The sequence below is a fragment of the Watersipora subatra genome, chromosome 1, assembly GCF_963576615.1.
Source record: "Watersipora subatra chromosome 1, tzWatSuba1.1, whole genome shotgun sequence".
Taxonomy (NCBI): domain Eukaryota; kingdom Metazoa; phylum Bryozoa; class Gymnolaemata; order Cheilostomatida; family Watersiporidae; genus Watersipora; species Watersipora subatra.
In genome coordinates, this window is record NC_088708.1 from 74341260 (window position 1) to 74366529 (window position 25270).

Genomic DNA, 25270 nt, shown 5'->3' on the forward strand with positions numbered 1-25270 from the left:
ATCAGCTAACAAAGAAGTTGGTTGACAAGACTGGTTGTATGAAACATGACTAAAATATGAAAGCTGAATATTATTTGGCTGTAACCGAGTCAGAGCATTTATGGAACACTATTTCACGAAAAATATACCTATGCTTACATGGTCATTACACACACATAAACACCACTGCATTCACAGGTAGAGAGAGATCCCAGCATTCAATTTAATTTTGCTGCAGACGAGTAAACATGCCACATAAGTCAATATGTAAATGCTCCCAACATTCAATGCAACAGGTCGAGACTCTCCAATTACTTTGAATGACTTCCTCATAAAAATATTACCAAATATATCCCGATTTTTTTTTATTAGTTAGTGAATGCAACACTTTTAGAAGTAAGCACTTGATGGTGCAGAATCAACAATTATATTTTTAGCCACGACCCATGTGTTGCAATGTTTGGCTGCCACTGCAAAGCTCTTCGAGGATTGCAACTTGGTCACACCATCTTTGCAAATACCATGGTTACTTTTAAAATGGCAACTCATACGATAACAAAAAAAAGATGACAGATTGCAAATAACAACTAATCCAGGTCTAAACACCCAAGAAGGTCCATCATCCATTCTGTAGTGTTTTTGCAAGTCTTTTGGTTTGCCTTCTGAGGGCTTCACTGCCAAAGAGATTCTCCAAAAGATTAAGCATGCATAAACCACATAAATGCCAAAAAGCTAAATGCTGTTCAAATATTGTAGGTGAATAATTACATGACTTAGGTTTGTGGTATAACAATAGTGAAAGCTCACAAGAGGAATATGATCTGCATCAGATGTGATCTGCATCAAACCAAATGTATCATTGATCTGATAAAATAATTTTTAAAACTGGCGCAGGCAATCGTTCTCAACAAATTCTCGTATATTACTTGTGAATGCAGAGATAGTGTAGCATAAAAATGTGAGGAGATAACCTTTATGACGATTTAACGCCTATAACTTTACAACAACTAGGCTTAAATTTCTTGGCTTTCCTCCCTTGTCTCGGAGTCCTCAATCTGTTACTCACCAGTTAGTTACTTTGGTGCCTCAACATCTAATTACCTTTGCTTTTACGGAATGTTTAAAAACAACAATCATTTGACTACCTTTTAACAAAGTTCCTTTGACTCACTAACTCACACAACTCGTTTGCAGGTTCATATACTGGTTGTGCTGTGGCAAAGTTTAAAATCACCAAGAGTCCCTTCCCTGGAACAAGTGTTGCAATAAATAAAATTGTAGTTTTGTAAAAATCATCCCAGATTTAAAAAATGCTACCAAACAGTTTGGTGCAATGACCAACATTTAGTTGTCCTATGATTGAAATATTTGGTTTTTAAATATCTGTTTTACCTATGATATAACCCCCATAAAATGGGGGGTTTATATCATTGGTTTTACTAAACAAATTTCAAGTTGAAACTTCATTCAATGTAACTATTTTGAATGATCAAAATACTAGTTGACATGTTTCTAATTATATGTTTTAGTTTTTGATGTCTTCTGGTCTTCTGTTGTAATGCTTAGGCCTATTATTAGATGGCAGTAATATTTTTTTGCAATGCATAAGCGTATGCGAGAAAAGACCTCGAAAAAGTACGAGTTGTCGATACGTGTTAGATGTTTGCTCGAAAACCTTCCGGAAACTGCGCACGCAACGCATTTGTAATTGGTCGGACACGCGGACCAACACGAATTTTTTTCTTCAGCATTTGTGTGATGCCATGTGAATTGGTATCCTGTAATAACAGCAGCCAATAATTAAATGTAAGCGTTTTATGGTTAGCCAAATCTTGTGATATATTATCAGTATATAAATTATGGAACAAATGAGTACAAATTTAATTGTGGTTTATGACTCACGCTATTACATACAAATAGGCTTCGTATATCGTTATATTTATTACGAAAATCAAAAAATTTAAATATATGTTAATTCCTATCAATATTACAACCTGTATATTAATTGACACGTTATGCTGATTTGTATTGAACGCTATATTAAAGGCTAACGTGCTGAGCCAGTCGGACGTAACATTTAACCCTCATTGTTCAAAAGTTATCAAAGAACTGCTATTTATATACTGAAACCTTCCTGGTAGCCATTGCGTGTGCTTAGCTTTTCGTAAACTAAAATTATGCTGCGATTGCACATGATATTTAGTGGTCATCGAATACCTATAAATAACAAATGTAATACATTTTCTCCAAGTACGGCGAATGTATTTCAAATTTGTAAATTTCTTTGTTGTTTAAATTGTTTTTTCTTCAAATATTGCGAGAAAAGTTCCAAGCGAGAAAAGTTTGTTTCTTAATGTCGCATAGGGAAACCACGCGTGGCATTAAAAGCTCTGTAATATATTTTAAAACCATCTAAGATTTGTATTATAGAGTGCCTAATCGCAATGTCCGACAACGATGTTCCCGACAGTTGGGATGATAATGCAGCAGCGCAAGATCTGCCTATCCAGAAGCCCCTCTCAACGCTATCATTCAATCCTGATGCTGTCGCTTTCGTCCCTGGTAAAAATGTACATGCTACTACATTTGTGCCAACTGCTGCCACATATATGCCTGGTAATAGCTCAACTCCTGCTCATAGCCAGACCAACGATCCAACTTCACAATCCACATCTGATATAAACCCTGCTGAAAATAGTAAGTCTGTTAATTATTTGCTTTATATTAAGTACGTTTGATATTTGTGGAGTCAATTTATTCTGCCACCGTTTAGTAGTTAGTTGTCTATAGGCCTTGGTCTTAATCTAAAGCAAATAAAGGTATGGATTGTAAATAAATAATTGATAAATGTAAATTGACTTGCTGGAATGTTTTGTTATCTTCTAATCATCTGCTTATAGCATGTCTTGCCACTGAAGATACCTCAACCAAAACAGAGCCAGTAGCCCAACAAGGTATTTTAGCTTCCTTCTTACAAAAGTAGGCGTAAACACAGTCCAAGAAAGCTGATCACCTGGTATACTATTCCTACAATGTTAATGTGGGAAATTGGGATGTTAACGCTAAAAAGTTCTGCAACATGAGCAAACTTAAGGTCATTGACCTGTTAAATAAGTTGAAATTTTAAATGATTTTATACATCCTCAAGTAATATCAGCCCGTCTGTAGACAACATTAATTTGAATGTGTTTAATATTGTGTATGCATTTTTGTTATTTTCTTCATTAATTGTGTACTGCTCATCAGTATTTGTGTACTGCTCATCAGTATTTGTGTACTGCTCATCAGTATTTACGCATAAAACAATTATTATTATTATTGTCATTCTCTGGCTTCATTGTTTTTCACCAACCCCCCTCTCTATATGGCGTTATAAAGTGATTGAAATATCTTGTCTGTGACCTAGTATTCCGTTTGACAATTTAAAATATTTTCAACTTTCACCATGAATTCATGTTGGTTTTCACCATATGCCTACTGATTATTATAATGAATATATATTTCACTAATCCCAACATTTTCTATGACTTAATTTCTAGCTTTAGTTGTGAGCTGTGTTGTCTGATCATGCACATAATGAGTTTTTTTGTATGAGGTATTGTTTAACTTATTAGGAAATGCTAGTATGTTTTGTACAAACTTATAGCAAAAATTATTAATAGTTCGAGCTAAGCTTTGATAGAAATTTTTCAATTGTATGCAAAACCTCTTTAATGTAGGTTAACTAGTATAGAATTTATTTAAGTTTATTAGACTATCAATATGATAAACTAATATATTAACTTGTTTGCAGTTGTTGAAGCTGGCACGAAATGACATTGTGGGTGTAATAGTAATTGAAATGATTGATTTTAGTGCCTGATCTTTTCAACATTACCTTCCGACGATCTGGTACATAAATTTAAATGCAATATGTGTATTTGCATTACACGGCTTAACCAAAAGATACGGATAAACCATATGAGTGTGTAATACAATCTGTATAGACTCTTCAGCATTTTCTGCATCATTAGGTTTGAGTAGAATTTTCTGGCGCTGTCTTTTCAGAACAAGCAACTCACTCGCAGAGTTTACTCCCATGAGTTAGAGTCGTGTCCTTTTTATATTCTTGATTTTAGTATAAATGATATTCTCACTTTAGATTTTAACGTTGCTACTTCATCTTTAATCTTAAGATTTCTCTCAATACGTTCTCGTATGAAAATACTAATTTATATTAATCATGTTGTTTAAAATTATAGCTATACTTTAATATATTATTTTAGATACTAGCAAAACCGATAAGAGTGATCCGCCGGATGGTCGTGGGGAAGGAACTGTAGAAGAACCAGAGTTATCTGAAGGGGCGGTTCAAGTAGCAAAAGTGAAGGCGAAGCCAAAGGATCTGTGCACTGAAAATAAGAAGGAACACGTGAACATTGTTTTTATAGGACACGTGGATGCTGGAAAGTCCACCATCGGAGGCAGGGTGCTGTAAGTTCATTTGTATTTGGTGACTGCTGCATGAACCGTATGTACACGGACCTTGCAGCTCGATATTTATCGTCTAAAAATCTTAAGGTTGCATGATTTTTGTTTCGCTTCCAGAATTTTGATTTTTTCAAATTCTCGATTTATAATATTTATTGTTGAATGGGAATCCACAGTGAGCATTCATCGAAGCCTAAGTATATCCGTGAGCTTCGATTTATCCTCTACAAACTGTTTAATGATGACTTGCGACCGATATTTTCTCTTTCGAATTCGATGTTATTTAGGAATAAATGGTAAGGTTTCTAGTGGAATGTGTTTCTAGATACTGTCTCTGCTAGTAGCTAGTAATTTGTTGAAGTTTTTCATGTTGAGTTTAGCGGTAAATATTGTCAAAATGTTGCTCAGTAATCAAAAAATAATTTTTCTTTAAATGCGTCATTTAATTTTTATTGATGGCACCGCTGGTAAAGATATTGACATCCCAATATTTAAATAAACTGAACCATGTTTAGAGACTTCGATAATCAATTGAATAGAGATTTTTAGCTGGTATGTTGGAAACTACTGCAAGTTCCTCCCATTAAATCCATATTTTAATCCAAAATTCTGCTCCATATTGTTCCAGGAGTGCTCAATTCCCAGAGCTATGATAGTGTCAAGGAATTTAGTCTTCCGGAATTTAGTCACTACATTTTATTATTGCGTACACATGCATTCAACACAGTTGTCCATGTATACCTATATACCGCATACCATTACACAAGCACCGATCGATGATTGCACAAGAATAACCTTAATAATTACATCAAAATAACCCGAGTATAGTTGTTTGTATTTAAAATTCATCGAAATCGCTATAATAATTGCTACCAAATAGATTATTCCAATCAGTTGGTCCGATTAAATCATGTAAGGAACGTCTTCATCAGCTAATGCTGGCTGAAACTCCCATAAAAAAATATTGTCATCTTCTCATCTTCTGTTCATCCAATTTGTTTGAGATGCTGTACTTCTTGATTCAATGTATAATTGTCTCAGTAGCACTCTGCTCCTAAGATTTCAGACCCCATTTACAAACAGTGGACAACGGGGTCGCTTGGGCATTGTCAGACAGCATATAAGTTGGTTTTGGTTATTCTAACATTTTCAAATGCTATCTATTCTTAAATCTTTGCAGCCTGGGCTCAAGATACTTGTAAATATGTTTTCCATCTAATCCTACGCCTGAGTCAACTCGAATTTATAGTTTTGCTTTATTACGTACTTCCGGTTTATGGAAGATTGCAAAATTTTGGTGGCTCTGTGTAGTATAAGATTTTAGTATAATTTTATAGTTTAAAGTTGATAGGACCATTGGTTCTTGAGATTTAGCAAAAATACTGACGACACTTTTATCCAAACATGAAATGAATGGCTGCCGACAGAAGACTAGTTTTTTTGCCCTTCCGTACTTGGGGTTTACGTATAGTTATAAAACTTTGACCGCTTTGTGCAGTATATCCTTTAGCATATTTCACAAATTTCAAGTTGATGAGAATATTAGTTCTGAAGATATTGCTAACATACGGAGGGCACTTCTAACCGACCAAGAAATGATAAATGGCTGCCGTCAGAATATTAGTTTCTAATTACGTACCGATTGAAATTCATTGTAATGAAGATTAAAACTAGATGAGCTAACTAAAAAATCAAACTAAAAAGCTTATCCTCAGCAACAAGAGCTTTACACTATACTATTTGTGTTTTATTTATAAAAATATACACACTTTATCAGGTTTGGTTTACACCAGCCATTATGTTTCTTCAGTTCCCTCTAAAACATCACATCTTTAAAAGAGTGTGAAAAACTATTAAATATATTTTATTTCTGCTTTTCTGGGTTGAGTTCTACAAGCTTGAAGCTTTAATATGATAATCAGTTTAAAAGGAGTTGTGTTATCCTAAGTACTTTCACAGTTGATTGAAAGCTGTTAATACTGCCTGGGATCAGAGGACTTTCTTGTATATATAAGGTTGGGCTTCACATGTTAAGGCAGACATGAAAGTGTGGCACAACACTAGCTAATTCTCCGTCTATAACAGCTAAATCTGTAATGTTTCTATAAAAACTTTTTCACTGTATCCAATAAATGAGATTTAAACGTATCCCACGCTAGAAGTAATAGTCGTTTTTTTACCTCTGGTCGACGGGCCCCAACATCATTAATTCACTAAATACAGCTGGTTTCAACTATCTTTTTTTCTGCGTAACCACAATGACACCTTTAGGGAAAACTTCTTTGGAATGATTTACATTTAAAAATTATCATTGGTGGTAATTTGCTTCCATCTGCCAAACAAAGAATATGGTCTTGTCCTGTCTTGATAAGACAGTCTGGAAATATTTTAAGCAACAAGCATTATCTGTTTTGATAACACCATTGATAACACCTGAACCACATGCTAGCAAAGCTGAAGCTTTGCTAGCATGTGGTTCAGAAAAGATAGTTTTTATAGTGACAATTTAGTGAACCCCTACAATAAATATTGGGCTGCTTACTTTTTATTATCATTGCCATGGAAAACCTGATTAGTTCTTATTAGTTCTAGAAAGCTTCATAATCTGATTCTGGTTTGTAGCATACTGTTTGCTGTCAATTTTTTTAAGTTTAAATGTTGTGTTAATGTGTTAGAATATTTTTCATCTTGCTAACGCAATTTTTGTACTTCATGTTTATCTTGGAACTTTTGTGTAGTTTTTATTTATTTTTTTTAGTGATTGGGTTTGAAAATATGTATCATTTGATGCTGTATCACTGCTGTACTCAGTATTGCCCAGTCAAAGTCAAGTTGATTGAAGAATGATTTGTCTTCGTATTTATCTTCTACTTCTCATTTTAGCCAGCTGACAGGAATGGTAGATAAAAGGACATTAGAAAAATATGAAAAAGAAGCAAAAGAAAAAAATAGAGAGACCTGGTACCTCTCCTGGGCATTAGACACGAATAGTGAGGTAAGGCCTAGAGGTGTCAGGCTTTGCTATACTGACTTGGAAAGTCTAGATAGGCAGACCGTCCATTCCACTAGCTGCGCATGATATTCGTGATGCATAAACACGATAGGTCAACTATATATAGGTCAACTATATTGAATAATGCCGCTGATTTATTGTAAAGTTATTCACAATTCATAAAAAATTATGTTTGGTGTAACTTGCTCATGAAGGCCAAAGTCATTGTTAAGAAAGTTAGCAATACTCCCAGTAGAACCTGCTGAGATTCACTCTCTACGAAGATATAATTTTTGCATTACGTATCTTCTATAGAAACATAGTTGTTACTGAAACTTGGTCTTGTTTTTTTCTATTTGATAAAGTAATACACCATTCATTTGATGGCCCAAACTTGTGTGAACCAATGATTGAAGATTTCCTAAACATTCGATCTTAACGTAAGATATACATGTATATAAGAAAACTGAAAAGACAACCCAAAGTTATGCACATTTCTATGTTCTTTTGACTGATTGTTGTGATCGCATTTAGGTCAAGCTGTTAACTTTTGATATATGTAAGGATATTTTAATAGATACAAGGATGTTTAAGAATGTTTGTAACTTGGCAGAAGTTTTGTACAAAATGAAAAAGCTGGGTTACATAAGATATTAAGGGCCATAATAAATGATGCTGTTGTCAGCAAATATTATGTGGTTCAAATTGCTGTCATCAGCGTTAGGAGAAACTACTATTGTTGTTGCGACTCGGCGCTCGCACATGTTTAACTTGTGGCTGCTCTTGTGAGTATTCGTGTCCGTGGTCACATGTAGCCTTTCTGTAATGACAGATAGCAGTCGAATGCGGAAGAAACATCACTAACATGTCTCTAATTGCATGCTTGGAATGAATGCAATAAATGTATTGTAGGCCTGACGGATGCAATAACTTTTTTTAACTTTCACTAATATTTATCAGATACGGCGCATAAAATTGAAAAAATTGAGTCTCATGAAAATTTAGCCCTTCGACTGCCAAATTATTCGTTGCGTCAAGTGCTATAGGGCTGCATTATTTTCACTCGAAAGCACCATTCTGTTTTGGCTTGTGCTCTGTTATTGCTTGATCTACCTAGCCCAAATTAACAATACATATATCATTAGAACCCTTTAAACAACACAATATGACCAATAGTAGCCCTTTGGAGTGACCTTACAGCAAACGAGATGATGCCGAATACAAAAACGCTTGTTTTTTAAATAAAAGTACAACGCGTTAGGCTCTAGTTCATATTTCATAAATGCTAGCCGTTATATTTTGCTGCTAGAAGTGTTAAAACAACGCGAAGGCAGTTTAGACAAGGTAGAATAAATTAATTCATAGTTATATAATGTAATATGAATATAGTATGACACGGAAATGGAACTCTTAAAAATCGTAAGATTGACTAACAAATAAATTTGTATCCTTCAAAATATGATTATCGATAGCAAAACTTCCTAAAATTAAAGACAATGAGTGCTCCCACAAAAGAAGGTTTTGAATTTAAACTGAAAGACATTGTTACAACGTTAGACATAAGACACCATACAAAATGCAAGTCTTTTTTATCAAACCGAATGGTTTCGGACGATTGACTTTTCCCAAGCATCATTTTTTCTATTGGGGAAAAAAGCAATTACCAAGCAATGTAGCGGTTCCTTTTAACATTTATTTCATGGGTGTATAAAGGTTTATACTGTGTTGGAACTCGGGTTAAAGAGGCTGGCACTAAGCTTTGCAAGTGTTGATGCGTTTTTAAAAAGCGTTTGCACCATCACGATTAAATGGGTGTCATTTCGCCGTTATCCTTTTTTACCACTACTTATTAAATACAGTCATACTTCGACTTACGAGCTTAATGCGTTCCGAGACTAAGCTCGTATGTCAATTTACTCGCATGTTGGTGCAATTTATTTATCTATATAACCATTAAATATATATTGATTAGTTTCCATACTTTAAAAAATGCAAATAAAACACTCTAAACAAGATATTGTAACAGAAAGAACATGTTGGTTATTGTCCTAATTTACCAAATGCTTTCAAAAAGCAACAATTAAAAAATAATGCAAGGAAATGTGATTAATTAAAATGTAAAATTAAATACATACAATAGCAGCTAATGCTAGCATTTGCCAGAGAGGGAGATATAAGTTATCTCTCATTACAACAGTTGACTTTGATAAATTTGGATTTTATCAATGTCCTAAAAGACAAACGTAGAAGCAAACCTAAAAGCAAACTTTCATTTTTAACTTAACGTAATTAAAATTTCTTCGGCTTTCGTAGTTTGAAGTTTCTCGCTGGTTAGCTAATTTTTCCTTTGTTTCGCTTTCACGACTAGCCGGCCGTTTTCTAAAGACGTTTGCCTTTGTCGCCCTTTCAACATGTTGCGATTAGGATGAACGCAGGTGTCGTCACAAAAGGTTAATGCACGACCACTAGCCAACTTGTCCGAATGTCTATTTTTATAGTTTTGCTAGATAGCACCGGCCTTTTCATATAGCATCGTTTCAGTTATGCTGTCACCGGCCAATTGTTTATCCAATGCCTTAGCAGTCTATCCATCAGCGGTCGTGAAGATCGCTGCGCCGTTTAGAAACTATGGCCAGTCCTTTTGCGAACTAAATGCCCTGAATATAATCCTTCGGTTTGATATTTGTGGATGTAATTCTGTCATACTGCTGAGCTAGCTCAATCACGCATACACATTTTGCATATTTTTCAATAATTTTCCGTTTAATATCAACTATTATCATTCGCTTTTTCTTTGCATTATCTTTCATTTTACTGGCAAACTTTCGGTCAACGCAGAGTACTTTTAATTCACATAATTCTGCACTGAAAATCGCACCAAAAAAGACATGGTACTAAAGTATAACCTGAGCAGTTGAAAAATACAGAGTGATGCTGTTCTCATTAAACACCTCCGGCATACTTGGCAACTGACTCATGTGCTCGTATCTCAAACATGGCTCGTATGTTAGTGCTAAAACTTGCTTAAAAGCTGGCTCGTATCTCAAGTTTCTCGTACGTTGGAGCACTCGTAAGTTGAAGTATTACTGTACTCTTAACTGTCTAAAACTGCATCATAGGCAATCCAAATATATTTCTACTGTGAGTATATAAGTTTAGTAGATATTTCATAAACATTAGATGCTCATTTATCGGTCGATAAGTTTCATCGATTCTGATCCTTTGCAGATTTGCAGAAATGCGAAATCTGCACTCGCTTCACAAAAGTGTTTGTACAGAAATTTGAAAATGGCATGCAAAGGGTTAAGAATTACACCTTGTTCTATATAAAAAATGACTTACCAAATGACAACTAAATTAATGCATTTTGTTAAGGTTTTAATCTTAATAATTTGAGAGATATCTGAAATTTGTTATTCTCACAAGTTTTTTATAAAAAGCCTTATTTCACTCATTGTGACAAGCTTTGACACTAAGGCTATTCTAAAATTCCTTTGAAATGAATAGACAAGGACATAATTTCCAGTCGCTAGGGTTTATTGTAGTTGTTCACTCGTCTAGTACCTGCTTTAATACTACTGTTCCAACTGAAACCAAATTAATAAAACACTTCTCACAACTGGAATACATAGCATTTCAATAATCAGATGGCTATCTAGAAGATGATGCTGTGGGGAAAGCTATTGGCATTAATTTCTTCCTTTTGAGATGTTTTAGCTCCATAGAACTTTCTCAGCTTTAAAATTTTATTCTATGTAGCTATGTGTGATAGCTATGTGTCGTAGTGATGTGTCGTAGTTATGTGTCGTAGTTATGTGTCTGGTGTTAATGCTACCACCTAGTAGCTAATTGTTTTTGTTGCGAGTACTATTGTTTACTTGGCCTGCCACATTTCTAAAATTTAGTGATAGAATCTTTACAGATATAATATTAATATTTGTATAACAGAGTAGAGAAATATCTTGACAGTTTTCTACAATGAGTGATACTTTGGTGATGATCTGTAGCCGTTTCATTATAATACAATAATTGATTATAATGAAACAATATTATTTCAATAATACAATTACTAAAGGCTTGTGCTCAATTGTAAGTCAATGAGTCGAGAATGATGATTTTTGTTTTTGGACTTAGAAAAGTTTCAATACTTTTAAAACTTCTCAACACCTTTCAAACCTCATTTTTATTGTTGTCAGCACTGTGTTTGACAACTGTGCCTGTGTTTACTTGTTCAAAAAATTTGCCCTCTTTAGAGCATTATCAAACAACATTCATTCAAAAGATATCCTGCCAGTAAAAATTGGGCAAATCTCGATGTTAACCGTCTTGTAGACATATGGATTCATAATACGTCTATCTGCTTGTTTTATTGTATAGGAAAGGGACAAGGGAAAGACTGTTGAGGTTGGGCGAGCTTATTTTGAAACAGAAAAACGACACTTCACAATTCTAGATGCTCCAGGACACAACAGTTTTGTCCCAAATATGATTGGAGGGGCGGCTCAGGCAGACATTGCGGTTCTTGTAAGTGTATAAGGACTTTCTCATAGCTATGTGTCCGGTGCCAGTCTTCTTAGTAGCTACTTTTCACGTGGTGAGCTATTCATTGTTAGAACTGATTGACACCGCTTGCATCAAGGTAAGTTTATAAATACCAGAAGATACAGAAATGGCCAATTGCTGAAAAACATTATGATTAAAGGTATGGGCTTTGACTGTCACCCTAAGCCTTATCTTTTGAACTGAATTTTTTACTGACAGGTGATATCAGCTCGTAAAGGAGAATTTGAAACAGGTTTTGAACGAAAAGGTCAAACAAGGGAACACGCTATGTTAGTTAAAACAGCTGGTGTCAAACGTCTTGTCGTGCTCATCAACAAGATGGATGATCCAACAGTTAAATGGGATGAAAGCCGGTGAGTAGGAACTTGGTACACATACTCAAATCTACTCTTGTTCATCCTTATAGAGTTTCTTCACGCTAGACTGACCTTGCTATATTGTTGTTTTATTTTATGTTTTGCAATGTTCAGGTGAAAAGTTTTGTTAACATCAGGTTGTTAAGCGATCTTTCATGTTGAATCTCCAAATTTCAGGTCATTTGAAGCATCAGTTTTCTTGTAACAGATTAAAATCCACTCGCAAACTTTTCCATAGCTTGCTAAACTGCTACGATCTCAACCAGTCATTTGATGGCATATCAAAAAATTGTAAATTTCTAAATTCTCCAAACACCATCTTATTTCTGCAGTAAAGATCTTTTGCTAGTGCTATGTACATCGGTGGTACATTTACGCAGCTAGTGTTTAGTGGAACTAGTTAGGTATTTGACCTTGAATGACAAACCCCACCCACACATCACCAGAATAGTACTTTTTACTAGTCTACAAAGTAGGTAATTGAAAGAGTGATATTATTATTAACGATCAAAGGCGATACAAGTAAAGGTGTTCTCTTGGTGTTCTTTATCTGCCTTTACAATTGTTTAGTTTTATTCGATAGGATAATGTCACGCAGTAGATGTGGTGACACCCTGAGTTCTTATATACGACCCCTTGTGCGGGTCTATTGAGAGAAGATTCAAACTTTTCACTAGATGTTGTCTTTATTGCTAATGAATAACGAATGACTGCAGCCAGCAGTATTTCCGTCCTTACATACTAAAACATTCCGGTAATTTCCAGAAAAAACAGCATTATTAGTCAGTTGCTAAAAATGGAATATTGCGTAATAGCTAAGTAAGTGAACTGTGTTAATAAAGAAATAGTATGACTCAACCATGGATTGCGCAATACTACATCAGCTGTTTAACTATTACGCAACGTACATGTTGCGCATGTACAAAGTTAGCAGTCTGATGCAGATTATATTGACAGATAATTGAAAATCTCAACTGCCAGCTTTTACATGATCAGTCTGGTCTATATGTAGGATTTAAACATCGTTAGTTCATTGGTCAGCTGCTCTAACAATAATGAGCAGTTCTTCTTACAAGTCATCAACTGACTTGGAACCACAGTAAGTGTTTTATAGAGGTGTGGCTAAATATACATATACATTTTAGCCAGTTACAATAAAATCTGTGTCTCAAATCAACTTTAATCGGGTGATTCTACCTAAATGAATGATTGATAGTATAATAGTGTTAGCAGATTGTTTCATGTAAAAATAGCCCAACTGGACCCGGAACAAGTTTGAATGGAAACAGCCAATGTTTGTAAACTCATGTTTCAAGAGATGAGATTGTTTTAGTTTTATGGTTTATTCGCACTCATGTATTTGATAATTAGTTATGGTTTATTCGCACTCATGTATCTGATAAATATTCAGTGAAACAAGCAACATGTCAAGTAGCATCTACTGTAGTTGTATTTTTAAGTTGAAGATGAGCAAAACACAAGCATAACAATAAGTACAAACAGTGATACTTCTGTTTTCGAACATTCTTTGCGCTAGATTTTTGGTTGAATATCGAATCAATTTCCTCTATAGAAAAAAGGATATCAATAATGCGCTCCAAGACATGATATAATATATATTTTTAGAAGAATGAATTAGTACAGTATCTAAAACAACATAACTACTAGCAGTAAATTATAAGAGAAAGATAAGAGACAGATGCAGTTTTCAAACCTTTATGATGTACTTTTCTCAACTCGATCGTGGTCCTCGTGCTCTGCTTTTTTGTGCTTTTCATCGTCGCTGACCTTGATACCCATGAGGAATAAAAATCGATCGCAACAAAACGTGAAATAAAGTTTAGGCACGAAGTCTAAGTCTGTTCTCATTCACACGCTGACTCAAACTGATGCTGCTGAATCGGCAAAGGCTGTTCAAATTCCAAATATATGTAAGAATTCTAAGGCAAAATATTCTCAAATTTCGTGTTCATGCTCAGAATCTTTTGAGTTTAGAATCGTTTTGTATCGAGCTTCCACTGTAGTAGCATCATGCCCGACTCCAACAGAACTAAAATATTTACTCCCTAATAAGACTACCACAATGGCTTAAGTTAATAGATTTTAAGGCCTTAGTCATATTAGAAAACAAAATCTAGCTAGTTGTAATATGTCTTCAGCTATCAGCCTTAGTGTTTACACACGGGCTACAGGTACAAAGAGAGCCTTAGTTGTTTACCACATGGGCTACTGGTACAGGTGTTTAACATACGGGCTACAGGTACAAAGAGTGTCGAGAGAAACTGATGCCATATCTCAAGAAACTGGGCTACAATATGAAACAGGATGTCATGTTTCTTCCATGCTCGGGTCTCACTGGGGCTTTCATCAAGGACCCTCCCCCAGATGCCAGCAAAGTCTGCCCTTGGTACAAGTAAGTGCTCATCCTCTAGACTCCGGGTGTGGCTGCTCACTGTTCTAATATTTCCTTTAAAAGTTAACCGGCAGCGATTTAAGATAACATCTATTTATATTAATATCACTATATTACTGTTTCTTGTAAAGCAATGATTTGATGTTAAAAGAACAAAAATTAGTTTTAGAAACGGAAACACTCACAATGTAAGCTCCAAACTGTGATATACGTATGTTATTTTATGGCAAAATCTTGCCATATGATGTATGATGATGTCAAAGCTGACGCTTATCCAATGAACACGAGACAAAAGTGCTTGTGTTGGTCACCATCTTGCTGCATTTTTTTCATCTTGTCATCGCGCTGCATGTTTTGATTTCCTACTTAGCAGCAGATATTATACTGCATGGTTGAAGCAGATTCCGCAAGTCTGCGTCATTTTTATTCATCTCGCATTAACTTTCTAGCGGTAGCTATAGAATTACACCCACTGGCTTGTGTGTACATTTTGTTGAGTGTGCTTGAAACTTGGCACTCATCTTTTTAAAACCTGTTAACAAATGCTATGCTTTCATTCATAAGGATTTTGAATGCGCAATTTTTAGATAATTTAGAGTGATTCTAATAATTATATTAGCGTCGCAGCTGTTTATAGTCGACAGTTTTCTGTCAATTAACATGACTTGAAAGTGCTGATAAAACTAGTATTTGGTCGAAATTACATGAAAACATCATTAAAATCCCAATCTGTAATGTTATCTGCTGCTGTTAATGCAATAAAAATTTGAGCTGTCAGTTAACCTCTGAAGGAAGTGTGAAAATGGCCAAGCTTCATGTGCCTCAAGAGTTGTGAAACATTTATGATCCTTGGGCACATTAACACACAAAAATTAATGCAGGTCAATAACAAATACGAAGTCTTGTCAGTGTAGTTTTGCAGTTGGCCGTCTAAAAATGCTCAATAACTGGGTAACATCACATCATTTTCTATTTACTGTCTTTTGAAGGACATTGTCTAAGATTACTTAATATTCCTCACAAGAACAAATCATGTCACTACTATTGGGTGCATTGTAATGCCTTTTACTTCTTCAGACACACATTGCCAAGGATTTCATGTCTACTATGTGCCGCTGTCTATCAATATGAGTGACCTTATATGGCTATTAAAGTATGTTTAATATTAATTGAATCTTTTTATCTCGTATTAGTTTTATTATTATTAGTCTTATTGAAATATTATTTGAGCAATTTTTGCAAATTATGCCATTTGTAACTGCTTAAAACCATGTATACAGCCCAAGTCTAAAATTAATTTTGACATTAATCCAATGAGGAAGGCAATCTATGAACACTTCTTTTTGTCTGAATATACAGTAAAACCTCCAAGATCAATTCTTTCCGGAAGCAATTTTCTAATTAAATGATTTCGCATGTAGAAAAAACACATTTCACCATATAAATCCCCTGATCCGCTCCAAACACCCACAAAACTTGGACATAATATTTGTATAAATTATAAATACATGTAATTGTTAAAACTTGTAACAAATACATGTTAGAATTGTATTATTGCATAATATGTACACATGAAGAGAATTGATAAATAACAAATAAAAACTATGAATGGTTTGTTTACCTTTTTGCCGTCCAGCCAATGCTAAGCGAAGACCGCGAGGAGTAGGAGGACGGTGGTTAGAGGAGGCGGGCGTCATATTGTTGTTGTGGGTTTTGTTTTGCTCAAAATAAATGTTTTCAGAACCTCGGTAAAAAGATTTATTTACATCAGCCTGAACTGAAAACTGTATATCATCATACAGACAACCCACAACTTAAATTTCTAGAAACTAAAGTTGTCTTGTTCTGTCTGTGATATGGGATAACTCCATATTATACAACAGTGGGAGGTGGCCAAAGATTGACACTTGAGGGAAAGTATGACGTACAAAAATAAACTCACACACTTAATTCAAAGCATGAACAGGATTTACAGTAGAAATTAAATTTCTTTTCTTTTTTACTTTTCCATTTTTTATATTTTTGTTTTGCTTTTCTAACAAACAGGCCAAAGTACTGAAGACCTTTCAGTCTTTCGTATTTAGAAACATCTTTCATAAGTCAAAGCAAATTTTTTGCAAAAAAGATGTTTCGTAACTTGGAAATTTGGTCTGTAGAGTTTTTTGTAAGTCTACTGTGTAGACATACAATGCTAGGGTGGCTACATTCATATATGACAAGTCCACTGTGCAGACATACAATGCTAGGGTGGCTACATTCATATATGACAAGTCCACTGTGCAGACATACAATGCTAGGGTAACTACATTCATATATGACAAGTCCACTGTGTAGACATACATTGCTAGGGTAACTACATTCATATATGACAAGTCCACTGTGCAGACATACAATGCTAGGGTGGCTACATTCATATATGACAAGTCCACTGTGTAGACATACAATGCCAGGGTGGCTACATTCATATATGACAAGTCCACTGTGTAGACATACAATGCTAGGGTGGCTACATCCATATATGACAAGTCCACTGTGTAGAGATACAATGCTAGGGTGGCTACATTCATATATGACAAGTCCACTGTGTAGAGATACAATGCTAGGGTGGCTACATTCATATATGACAAGTCCACTGTGTAGACATGCAATGCCAGGGTGGCTACATTCATATATGACATGTCCACTGTGCAGACATACAATGCTAGGGTGGCTACATTCATATATGACAAGTCCACTGTGTAGACATACAATGCTAGGGTAACTACATTCATATATGACAAGTCCACTGTGTAGACATACAATGCTAGGGTGGCTACATTCATATATGACAAGTCCACTGTGTAGACATACAATGCTAGGGCGGCTACATTCATATATGGCAAGTCCACTGTGTAGACATACAATGCTAGGGTGGCTACATTCATATATGACAAGTCCACTGTGCAGACATACAATGCTAGGGTGGCTACATTTAAATATGACAGGTCCACTGTGTAGACATACAATGCCAGGGTGGCTACATTTAAATATGACATATATAATATTTTGATGCATGGCATAAGTGTGACCAAATACCTATGACATAATTCTGACGCATGACATACCAAGTTTCTCGAAACAACAAGTTTCAGTACAGCCCATCTTCAAATGCTTTTGATTCTACGTTGCTTGAATTTGTTATAGTTCTTCACACTGTGTTAGTTTTTAAAGATCATTTTAATTTAAAAAGACTTGGGTGAAAAAGAGGAATTGCAATGCTATTTTTAGAATTGTAAATAAATAGTATAAATTATACTAAGTTTACCAGTGGCATGTCTCTATCATCACCTTTACCTCTCTTGTATCATCTACATCTAGCTAGGCCTCTGTTCATTGGTCTTCAATGTAATCTCACTGACAATTGAAAGATTTAAATAATCATTACTTTATATAGTTGTTTATATTGCGTTCGTTTTACTCCTATATGTAATGATGTTAATCATTTAGCAAGTTCTTTTTTTGTTGAATAATTTAACTGAAGCCTAGTGTATTCCTATATGGATGTTTGCTTTATCAAACAACAGTTTTAATATGATTAACATCGTCTATTAAAGTACATACTAAGGTCACTAAATCAGGTATATTTCTGTGTTTTTCTTTTGCAGAGGCCCCACATTCCTTGATTACATTGAAGCACTTCCAGCCTTCACTAGGCAGTCTGAAGGACCTGTGCGGATTCCTGTCGTAGACAGGTACAAGGATATGGGTACAATTGCTCTGGGCAAGGTCGAGTCTGGTCAGGTTTATATTGGCCAGAAGTTAGTCTTTATGCCTAATAAGGTGTGTATTAGTTTTGATGGGTTGACCATGCATTGACCTTGCAAGACCATTCTTCTGTACTTTCCTTGACATTAAATTATCTGTCAACTTGCCAAATTTTCTAAAAGCTGTGTCATACATAGTTGTTTACATCTTTTGATGATTACGCTGTAAGCCAACAACTTTCTTCAGATGTCAGCCATGGTTAAATGATACTGAACTCCTTATGGAAGTATGGTTGAATGGTGAGACAACTCCTTAGATTCTACAGGACTCTAGTGACTTGGTGAACGTAATGACATGCTTTAGGTGTAATGGTATGCTTTTAACGTAATGGCACGCTGTCAATGTAATGGTCTCCCGTTGATGTTTAGAGAGACGTAGAGATCATGACCATATGGTCAGACGAAATCGAGACGGAGGTGGCTAACACAGGAGAAAATGTAAAACTAAAATTGAAGAATGCTGAAGAGGAGGATATACAGGCAGGCTTTGTCCTGTGTTCGCCCGATAGTCTAGTCAGGACATCTCATGTCTTTGATGCTCAGGTATGAACTAGTCCGTACGTTTTTAGCCCATCTTCTTCATTTACATTTCATTTCTTCCATTACAATGGATTCTTCCATGCAGTCCGCCTCTTATCTGTATAGTTTCTCTTACCTCTTCATGTGATTTTACTGCATGTTTTTTGCCGATTCACAGGTGCAGATCTTAGAGCATAAATCAATAATATGTGCTGGGTATAGCGCGGTGCTTCATATTCATACCTGCTCTGAGGAAGTCATAATCAAGGTAAGTGATCATTGCATTCAAAATGCAATAAATCTATTGCAGTAAAATGCAATAAATTTATTGCAGTGAAAATGACTCGTTATCTCCTGTCGGACTCTTCATACGAACCAGGGAAATACTAGTAGCCATTTAATTCTATGTTCAAAAGTCGAGTGTATATTTTCTATACATTTTGAAAAAGTTACCACCGAGCTGTCAGTTTTACTTTACCCTAGGACACTTATGTATTCGCGGCATCTAACTTTCGCGTTTTTCGCGGTGTCATCCTCTCGCGAAAATTTAATGAGCGAAACTAAACTATCATAACGAACGAGCGAAAACGCGAAGTTAAATAGTTTTGTTCATTGATATCCACAATAAAATCGTCATATTAGAAATGCAGGCAATTTTCGTCTGTGGTTGGGATAAATGGGAAATTTCTGGTAAACGCTTAAGGTATAAACACACTAGGCGATATTTAGAGCGATATCGCGCTGCGTGGCGCTAATCTGTGCTGGAATTCACTCAGCGTGCTCATGCAGAGCGATATCGTTAGACTTTCTCTACACAACTTTATCGCTAGCGAGATGCATTTCGATTGGTTGGCTTTTACCAGAATGCAATTTTATGGCGGGTGATTATTTCTTATCGCTGTTCACCAACGTACAGCAGCGACATTTCGCTATTTTGTTACAATTGAAACATCTTCAGAACAAACACTGGATTGTTCATAAATTTAATAACAGCACTCCCAGTCCTGTACACCATAACAAAAAAATTACAAAAATCCGATTTGAAAACCAACATTTGGAGTCAATCGTTGCGCAGGTTGACCATCTTGAGAACGGTAAATATTTTTAAAAAACCACTACAAAATAAAATATGTATAAAAATAGTAAAAAATATTACAGTTAAAAATACCATAATCGTTTTTTCTTATGTCTTCTTGTAGTGTAGGCAGTTACAATCCATGAAAGTGAGATAGGTTTAATAACAAATGCGTAAGTTGTTTACGTTGTCGCCTAGACGGCGCCATATTGACTAACCTAGAATTATTAACAACTCCGAAGAAATTAATGATACGAAATTTTATTGGCAATTTGTGGGCGTGCCAATTATATCGCTTGCTAGTGAATCGCTCAAGTGTGTTTATGCACACGCCAGCGATATCTCCGCCTTCCTCATGACGCTCGCGATAAAATCGCCTAGCGTGTTTATACCTTTATAGCTAATACACCGACTGAGCAGCATGGCAAAGCAAATTAAGATTATATCAGTTGAGTTCACCGAATTTGTAACTGATGAGGATGAAAGTCTGGTAGGTGAAGTCATAAAATTGAAGAATAATTATTGTAGTGATGAATTTTATTACCAACCAAAACAATATCAACCCTCATCCGGTCCAACCACATTATCTCTTTCACTGCCAACCATGTACAAATTCGCTACCGGCCTAGTGCCAGCCATTTTACTGAAATTGCCGATATTGCTTCATGATATGTATACAGTATTTTTTCAAGTTCTACTTTAATTATCTGTATAATCACGAAAATCTAAATTGACTATTATGTCATCAACAACTAATTACCTGTTTTATGACTCGCGCGGGGTAGTTAATGAACTCACAGAAAAATGTTCGTTTTAAGATTAGAAATTCTCAAACAAAAGTTTAAAATTGCTTCGTTGTTTTAGGCTGATTTTATAGAGAAATCTTCGGACAACACAGTCAATTTCATAAAACTCTTAAAGACCGTGGGTTATGTGGTCAACAAATAATAAAATCAGGTTACCACGCAATTGCTGAGAAAGTCCAAAAATGCGTTTATGGCAGTGGCCCCTAGAAAACGCATAAATGTCTTTTCTAGGGGTCACTGCCAAAACGCATAAATGCGTTTATGGCAGCGTAAGGGTTGTACAGTTTTGGTTGTGAAGTTGGTTGTTACCTATCTATTTTCTTCTTTTTGGGATTCGAGTGTGAAAGTCACGGCGGTAGGAACCTAGACGTCATTGATAGTCTAAGAAACAAATGGCAGCAAGTGATCAAATTGAATTGTCGATCTCACCCACACATTTCAACCTGTGGTTTACAAATACGAACTAGTCCCAAATTGAATTTTTTTCTTATTAGCGAACTGGACCTGAGGAATGTAATCTGTTTTTTCCACTGCATTTATTTTCACATCACTATATTTTCGCACTCATCAGAGCCGCAAAATTAAGTTGCAGCGAAATTTTACTCTGTGTGCTACTCACGAAAATAAATACTAGCGAAATATAAGTGTCCTAGGGTATTTCAAAATACAATTCTTTGAGGAATACTTGTGAGTCATTTTGTGTGCTTGCTTGCTTGATGCACATGGGCCGCAGTCCTGATCAGTGACTAGCAGAATTGTTATGATTACCTCTTACACTGGCAACTGAGCTAATTGAGATGCAATGCAATTGGTGTCATTTTATCACCTTGATTGTTGTAGAAACTTTTCCAAGATATTTTTTCTTTATTAAATGAAGTTCCTTGGGTGTGCAATGTTTGAGAATGTAAGCCTCTTATCATATGAAGAGCTTGTAAGTTTTATTACTAATCCAAATTATATTTTGTTTGATTTTGCCAACTTGAACATTATTAACATGACTCTGAACATTTTTTCATTTCCATCATATTGCAACACTTAGATTTGCAGAAGCAGACCAAGGGAAGCGGATCGGTTTTTCGTTGCTTCTAAAGTTTTATTGTATGTCCGTTGCGAGCCGTTTGTCTTACATTGTAAACACACCACTACGTATATTGGACTTGCAAATTGTTGCAACACCTCTGTGCGAAGATGCCGCAGAAACTGCATTGCAACAAATATATTTAGGGTTTATAAAGGGTAATCTCTATAGCATTCAGACATGAGACAGCAAACATAGCTTCTATATACATTCACAATGATGCTGCTAACAACCTCTTAAATGTTTTTGTAGCTGTTGGGCACTCTTATATAACTGCTATTTTATTAGTTGATCTGAGAAGCTAAGGAGTTGCTATGAAAGGACATTTTTCCACGTACATGTTGTAGAGTTTAATCGCCTTGGTGAATAAGAAAACTGGAGAGAAAACTCCGAAGCCGAGGTTTATAAAACAGGATCAGATCGCTATTGTGAGATTAGAAATTTTGGGTGGACTCATCTGTCTGGAAACTTTCAAAGACTTTCCACAAATGGGTCGGTTCACCCTTAGGGACGAAGGTGAGTTTAAGATTATCTATATACCCAATTTTGTAAAAATAATGCCCACGATTTTCAAATAAACTTTGTGATCAAAGACAACTTTAACACCCATTAATTGTGGTTTCTTTTCATCGCCAGCAAAATTTTCTGAAATTTGTGTTCAAGGTTTTGCAAAAAAAAACATGGTATGATCTCTGTTCTCCTTTGACAATAGCTAACTCATTTTTTATGATTTCTTGGAAGAGTTAAGTTGATATGACATAATACCGCAACAAAAATAGCACGGTAAAGTACGATAAGATTGCGCTGTAGCAAATATGGGCCATTCACAAGTAATTCCAATAATGTTCAAGATTTGATACATGAGTTCTTTAGTTTTGTAGCAATAAATTAATTCTAAACTTAAGAATAGATTTCATGCACAGCAGAGTCGTGTTATTTTGCCAGATGTTCAGAGACAGCCACTAGAGAAAGTACCTCATACTTGATTGATGCACTTGGTAACGGAATAATAAATAGCCAATGTTTTTAAGTTATTACTAGAAAATATACGTAAAAAATTTAACACAAATCCTCAAAAATTAATTACGATTGCCGTATGTTAACATTTATTTCTGTGATACCCATTTGTTTAGCAAAAACAACTGTTTAAACAGTAAAAAAAATTCGTGAAGAAATAGACAACTTAACAAATTTATAAAATCAACTGTTATTTCAAAATAAGATGTGTTAGTGGTTTTTATTACTCTAATGCAACAACGCTGTTCTGGACAACATCTATCACTCTTGACCAATAATAAAAGAAAACATGCTAGATACGCAGCAAATCGCTTGAATTATATGCTGGTACAGAAATCAGCTCAAATATCATAGGAGTTTGATTGTAAGACTATCATATACTACTTATATTTACTTGTCACGGTGTCTGTGACATCTGAATAAGCAGAAAGGGGTCTGGTTTATTAAAATACAAATTAGTCAATGTAGCAAAGAACTTTCTTATAACACCCCAACTATCTTCAGCTTGTGATACACTGAGCCTGTGATTATTGCTATAATTGATCTGTGCCTACCTGACTCACGTTAAAGGTCTCTGTGTTTTTAAAAGTCCCCAGGAGTCAGATCAATTGTTCATTTCAATAATCACCTTTTGACAAAGTGTCTGTATACTTCTTGCAACCTGGTCTAACATTACTAAGTAGAAATATGCAGACAAGTTTTACCATGCTTTTCGTGTATGTGTAATGTACACCAACATTACATTATAAAATATTATATTTTTATCTGCTTAGCTAATAGTTGGATATACAATGCGCCCTCAGGATATGATTTTGATCCGTTTCAGGGTTGGCACCGTATGGTAAAAATTGTTTGTAGGGGTATAGAAACCATAGTAATTATATAATGCAAGCATCCCCTGATAAACATCGTCACAATTTTATACAAGTGCTGTAAATATTAAAAATTAGTAACAAAATAGTATGTTAACCTTAGTAACTATAGTTATCTACAGTAACTTTATTATATTTAGTGGTTATGATCTGCAATAAAATGTAACATTATGATGTACCATGTGCAGCACGTACCGTAGGAAGTTCTTACCTTCAAGACAGACGTACGCATAACATAAACATCAAATTCACCTCAAATAAGTTTAGCTTACTATACATTTACGCTTAAAACTAAGTTTTACTATGTATTTTTAACTATTTTACTGAATTTCAAATTTTTGTCACGATAATTCTATCACTTATCAGTTTCTGTCTTTGCTTACACTATAACTTTAGCAGACCTGTTTAAAACATTTTTTAACCTAATTTGACAAGAAAACCTAAACGATGCTGCTTTCATAACGAAGTGTTTTTGTTAGCAGGTGAAGAGAAGTTGTCTGACCACTGACCTTCTGTGTGAAGGGATCACAACTTTAGTTTTGCTGCTGGTTTTAAATGGAAAATATTACCGTTTTACCCACGAAAATTGAGAGCTGTATTGAGAGAAATCAGTCATCATGTCTCTTTCAGGCATTGTGCAAATATTTTTGGTGAACAGAATTTTTTTTATTTAGTCTTGTTGTTTTGACATACATAGTAAGCGCAGCGACTGCCAATATTGAACTCGGGCGAATATTTTGTTGAATTCATATGGTGAAATAAGATTTGCACGGTGGGGTGAAAAAACTCGTATATTAGGGTCACACCATATCCTGAGGGTGCACTGTACTTTCATACTGGCATCATCATTATAGGTTATATTACTACTGCTTGTATTCTGTTGTAGGTAAAACAGTGGCCATGGGCAAGGTGCTCAAAGTTATCGACTCTTAAGATTTTTTACATTGTTGATCACAAATACAGGTGTTCTTTTAGCGCGGCTATTAAATATAGTATCTTTTAAATCTGGTTGGCAAAAATAAAATATTTATTTCATAACTCATGTTGACCCCATTATCTGAGAAAAATTGAAATCGCTGCTCATTCATTATACCTTTACATCTTCCAGAAGCTAAAATTCACGTTGCTGCCAACCCAATTTTGGCATCTGCTACTAGGAATCTTGTTGGGTGTCTAGAAATGAACGGGTGTCGAAACACAACCATAGGCTTTTTCAAAGATGCTTTTACTATATAGAAAACTGCTGTGAACATGAAGGTTACAAGAATCCCTGACACAAACAATGCCGACATCTGGAACATGAGAATCGCTTTACTAGTTCTTATTA

The 25270-nt window shown here is 35.2% G+C and overlaps 1 protein-coding gene across 1 annotated transcript; it reads left to right on the forward strand.

The window, feature by feature from the left end:
* Positions 1-1688: 1688 nt before the first annotated feature.
* Positions 1689-24981, forward strand: LOC137385625 (eukaryotic peptide chain release factor GTP-binding subunit ERF3A-like). Its single transcript, XM_068072125.1, has 13 exons — positions 1689-1785; positions 2410-2676; positions 2880-2933; positions 4245-4452; positions 7333-7444; positions 11819-11965; positions 12203-12357; positions 14621-14773; positions 18418-18592; positions 18946-19119; positions 19274-19363; positions 22402-22570; positions 24830-24981. Exons 2-13 carry the CDS (start codon positions 2424-2426, stop codon positions 24874-24876), a joined length of 1737 nt encoding a protein of 578 aa, XP_067928226.1. The 5' UTR covers positions 1689-1785; positions 2410-2423; the 3' UTR covers positions 24877-24981.
* Positions 24982-25270: the final 289 nt, after the last annotated feature.

Bases quoted from the DNA above. Each gene is read 5' to 3' on its own strand.
- LOC137385625 (XM_068072125.1), top strand. From the start codon at position 2,424: ATGTCCGACAACGATGTTCCCGACAGTTGGGATGATAATGCAGCAGCG. The intron at 2,677-2,879 runs GTAAGTCTGTTA...ATCTGCTTATAG, and splicing joins TATAAACCCTGCTGAAAATA to CATGTCTTGCCACTGAAGAT. The intron at 14,774-18,417 runs GTAAGTGCTCAT...TTTCTTTTGCAG, and splicing joins AAAGTCTGCCCTTGGTACAA to AGGCCCCACATTCCTTGATT.